General features: G+C 48.5%; 1 protein-coding gene across 1 annotated transcript in view; it reads right to left on the reverse strand.

Moving 5' to 3' along the window:
• The window catches only part of LOC119321088, a 114,734-nt gene extending 109,924 nt beyond the window's left edge, over positions 1–4,810 (reverse strand). Inside the window, exon 1 of the mRNA XM_037594926.1 lies at positions 4,189–4,810. Within this exon, the coding sequence (XP_037450823.1) occupies positions 4,189–4,810 (622 nt within the window). The remainder of the gene's footprint in view (positions 1–4,188) is intronic.
• Positions 4,811–5,034: the final 224 nt, after the last annotated feature.

Consider the following 5,034-nt stretch of genomic DNA (forward strand, 5'->3'; position numbering starts at 1 on the left):
CCCCGAACCGACGCGCTCTCCCCCGACCCGTCGGCCCTCGCCTCCCTTCTCTGCTTCCTCCCCTCCCAACCTCGGCCATCGTCGGGCCTGCCTCCTCGCCCCTGCACCCTCTGTAAACCTCCCTTCCCACTCTCTCTCTCTCTCTCTCTCTCTCTGCTAGGGTTCTTCGGTTAATTTACTTAGGTTTTAGTTAGGGAAGTATGTTAATTAGGTTATCTATTTAGTTATGAATTTAGCTAGGTTTCAAAATTAGCTGAATTTATATGCAAATTTGAACTGGACATGTGATATGTGGATATGTCATGTTTGGAAAATGATCCGAGTGGCCTATGTTATGCCGGAATGTTGATTCATTTCCGTTCCGGTGAATTTCAGGCGCTCGATATGTCCATTTTTTAGCAAAGGTCATGCCGAAATTTCCCGTGAATAAAGGCATGATTTGTGCTACATAGTTGGCATATCGAGTGCTGGCACATAGATTTCTTTTTATGTCATTTCTCATTTATTCATACTTTTAGAAATAAATGAGGACACTTAATCATAGGAAACATGTCGAACAACGAAGAAACTGGGTCTTCTGACCAAGATGCAGACGAGATGGATTATCAGGGTGAACAAGAGTACCTCGACTATTTGACTGCTAAGCAAGGTTTGCAGGTCAGCCTCGATGATGGTACTGACGCCGACATCGACACCGACGGCGCTGACACTGATGGCGGCGCCGAGACCGGTGGGGAAGGTACCGGCGGGGAAGATACCGACGGGGAAGGTATCGGCCCCGATGCCGCTACCGAAAAGAGGAAGCATAAGAAGCAGAGGATACGAAAACCTAACAAAGTAGGGATTGGACGACTTGTGATCACAAAGATGGCACTTGGCAAGTTTGAGCCGTTAGAGCCGGAAGACGTTGTTGTAGATGGATGTATACCTTTGTTTAGATGGATGACGTTGTTGTAGTTGCAAGTATTCGAGACTTGCATGTATCGCTATTTTCGAGATGATGACCAGATACCACTTTGTGTTGGATGATGATTATGATGAGACTATTTGTATATATATGCTATGATTACATTTGTGGTCTTGCAAGTATTTGTATGTGTATCATGATGACATTTCTATGTGCTAAAGATTCTTCTATAAAGCCTGTTCAAATACAAAACAAATATGCCGAAAAAAACAAAAAACTACTTAAATTAGCAGTAGCGAGTGTATAAAAGTTAGCAGCAGCGCCATGATAGCAGTAGCGCGTCATGGCAAATCGCGCTAGAGCTACTAGCAGTAGCGAGCTTCCACTAACCGTGCTACTGCTACACTTGTGTAGCAGTAGCGCCGGTGACCACGCGCTACTGCTATGTGTTAACTGTAGCGCCTTATTAGTAGCGCCACTCCCCGCGCTACTGATACACTTAAAACCCGCGCTGCTGCTAGCCTTTTCCCTAGTAGTGCATGTCCGATCATCACGTGAGATGGAGTAGTTTTCAATGGTGAACATCACTATGTTGATCATATCTACTATATGACTCACGCTCCACCTTTCGGTCTCCGTGTTCCGAGGCCATATATGTATATGCTAGGTTCGCCAAGTTTTAATCTGAGTATTCCGCGTGCGCAACTGTTTTGCACTCGTTGTATTTGAACGTAGAGCCTATCACACCCGATCATCACGTGGTGTCTCAGCACGAAGAACTTTCGCAATGGTGCATACTCAGGGAGAACACTTCTTGATAATTAGTGAGAGATCATCTTAAAATGCTACCATCTATCAAAGCAAAATAAGATGCATAAAGGATAAACATCACATGCAATCAATATAAGTGATATGATATGGCCATCATCATCTTGTGCTTGTGATCTCCATCTCCGAAGCACCGTCGTGATCACCATCGTCATCGGCACGACACCTTGATCTCCATCGTAGCATCGTTGTCGTTTCGCCATCTATTGCTTCTACGACTATCGGTACCGCTTAGTGATAAAGTAAAGCAATTACAGGGCGCTTGCATTTCATACAATAAAGTGACAACCATATGGCTCCTACCAGTTGCCTAGAACTCGGTTACAAAACAAGATCATCTCATACAATAAAATATAGCATCACGTCTTGACCATGTCACATCACAACATGCCCTGCAAAAACAAGTTAGACGTCCTCTACTTTGTTGTTGCAAATTTTACGTGGCTGCTACGGGCTGGGCAAGAACCGTTCTTACCTATGCATTAAAACCACAACGATAGTTCGTCCAGTTAGTGCTATTTTAACCTTCGCAAGGACCGGGCGTAGCCACACTCGGTTTAAGTAAAGTGAGAGAGACAGACACCCGCCAGTCACCTTTAAGCAACGAGTGCTCGTAACGGTGAAACCAGTCTCGCGTAAGCGTACGCGTAATGTCGGTCCGGGCCGCTTCATCTCACAATACCGCTGAACCAAAGTATGACATTGATGTAAGCAGTATGGCTTGATACCACTGTTGGGGAACGTAGTAATTTCAAAAAATTTCCTACGCACACGCAAGATCATGGTGATGCATAGCAACGAGAGGGGAGAGTGTTGTCCACGTACCCTCGTAGACCGAAAGCGGAAGCGTTAGAACAACGCGGTTGATGTAGTCGTACGTCTTCACGGCCCGACCGATCAAGCACCAAAACTATGGCACTTGCGAGTTCTAGCACACGTTCAGCTCCACGACGATCCCCGGACTCCGGTCCAGCAGGGTGTCGGGGAAGAGTTCCGTCAGCACGACGGCGTGATGACGATCTTGATGTTCTATCGTCGCAGGGCTTCGCCTAAGCACCGCTAAGATATTATCGAGGTGGATTATGGTGGAGGGGGGCACCACACACGGCTAAGAGATCTCAATGATCAATTGTTGTTGTGTCTAGAGGTGCGCCCCTCCTCCGTATATAAAGGGGGGGGAGGAGGAGAGGGCCGGCCAAGGGGAGGAGGCACGCCCAAGGGGGGCAATCCTACTCCAAGTTGGATTCCCCCCTCTTTCCTAGTCCAAGTAGGAGAGGGGAAGGAAGGGAAGGAGAAGGAGAAGGAAAGAGAGGGAGGAAAAGGAGGAAAGGGGGGACGGCCCCCTAGTCCAATTCGGTTTGGGCTAGGGGGCTGCGCGCCCTGCCTCCTCTCTTCCACCACTTGGCCAATGAGGCCCATTGCTTCTTCCTCGTATTCCCGTAACTCCCCGGTACCCCTGAAAATACCCGAATCACTCAGAACCTTTCTGATGTCCGAATATAGTCATCCAATATATCGATGTTTACGTCTCGACCATTTCGAGACTCCTCGTCATGTCCCCGATCTCATCTGGGACTCCGAACTCCTTCGGTACATCAAAACTCATAAAATCATAATAAAACTGTCATCGAAACCTTAAGCGTGCGGACCCTATGGGTTCGAGAACTATGTATACATGACCGAGACACGTTTCCGGTCAATAACCAATAGCGGAACCTAGATGCTCATATTGGCTCCCACATATTCTACGAAGATCTTTATTGGTCAAATCGCATAACGACATACGTTGTTCCTTTTGTCATCGGTATGTTACTTGCCCGAGATTCGATCGTCGGTATCTCAATACCTAGTTCAATCTCATTACCGGAAAGTCTCTTTACTCGTTACGTAATGCATCATCCCGTAACTAACTCATTAGCTACATTGCTTGCAAGGCTTATAGTGATGTGCATTACTGAGAGGGCCCAAAGATACCTCTCTGACAATCAGAGTGACAAATCCTAATCTCGAAACGCCAACTCAACATGTACCTTCGGAGACACCTGTAGAGCTCCTTTATAATCACCCAGTTACGTTGTGACGTTTGGTAGCACACAAAGTGTTCCTCCAGTAAACGGGAGTTGCATAATCTCATAGTTGTAGGAACATGTATAAGTCATGAAGAAAGCAATAGCAACATACTAAACGATCAAGTGCTAAGCTAACGGAATGGGTCAAGTCAATCACATCATTCTCCTAATGATGTGATCCCGTTAATCAAATGACAACTCATGTCTATGGCTAGGAAACTTAGCCATCTTTGATTCAACGAGCTAGTCAAGTAGAGGCATACTAGTGACATTATGTTTGTCTATGTATTCACACATGTATTATGTTTCCGGTTAATACAATTCTAGCATGAATAATAAACATTTATCATGAAATAAGGAAATAAATAATAACTTTTTTATTGCCTCTAGGGCATATTCCTTCAGGGCCCAGGCTCGCTTCTGGGGCATACCCCATCCCCGGCATCCCGATAATGGCCAGCTGATCGGCGGCCGAGTTTGCAACGGCAGCAAGGCGCCCGAGCCAGCGTTTCTTGCCCGCCTTGTAGTCCTTAAAGTTGGTGGTCTCGTTCATCAGCAGCTGCTTCTCCGTCTCCAGCTCCTTGGTCAGGATCCCCTCCCGGGTCATGGCCCCCGACAGCGTCTCCTCGAGCTCTCCCAGCTTCAGCTTGAGGTCTTTGATGGAGATGTTGGCCTCAGAGAGCTCTCCAGACTTGCTGATGACCTTGCCCTGTGCCACCGTCAGAGCACCGTTGAGCCTGTGCTTCTCCTGGGCCAACTTCAGAGCTTGCTCCTCCAGCTCCTTCACCTTGTCGGCATGGTCCTGAGCCAGGGCGTTGAGTGCCTCCTGATGCCTCCGCTCCAGCTCTTTGGTCCGATGCAGGACGAGCTTGTCCACCTCTTCGTCCTTGTCGCAGAGCGTGGCGACAAGCTTCTCCTCGCGCTCGGCAAGGTCCTCCTCCTGGGTCTTCAGGGCGGCCTCGTGCTGGGACCGGATGGCTTCGGCTTCGTCGGCCAACTTCTTCATCGTCTCCTGGGCCTTCTCGTTGTCGGCCAGCTTCAGGGCGAGCTCCACCTCATGGTTGGCTAGCTCACCCTGAGCGGCCTTCAGCTCGGCCTGGGCCTAGCGGAACCAGTCCTACGCCTCGGCGATGCGCCCCCCAAAGTCCTCCGCCATCTTCTCCACCACCGCCGTCATGGACTTAGCCTTGTCCAGACGGGCGCGGTGGAGTGCCTGAAGCTTCCGGAAGG

This window comes from Triticum dicoccoides, chromosome 6B (genome assembly GCF_002162155.2).
Source record: "Triticum dicoccoides isolate Atlit2015 ecotype Zavitan chromosome 6B, WEW_v2.0, whole genome shotgun sequence".
NCBI lineage: Eukaryota > Viridiplantae > Streptophyta > Magnoliopsida > Poales > Poaceae > Triticum > Triticum dicoccoides.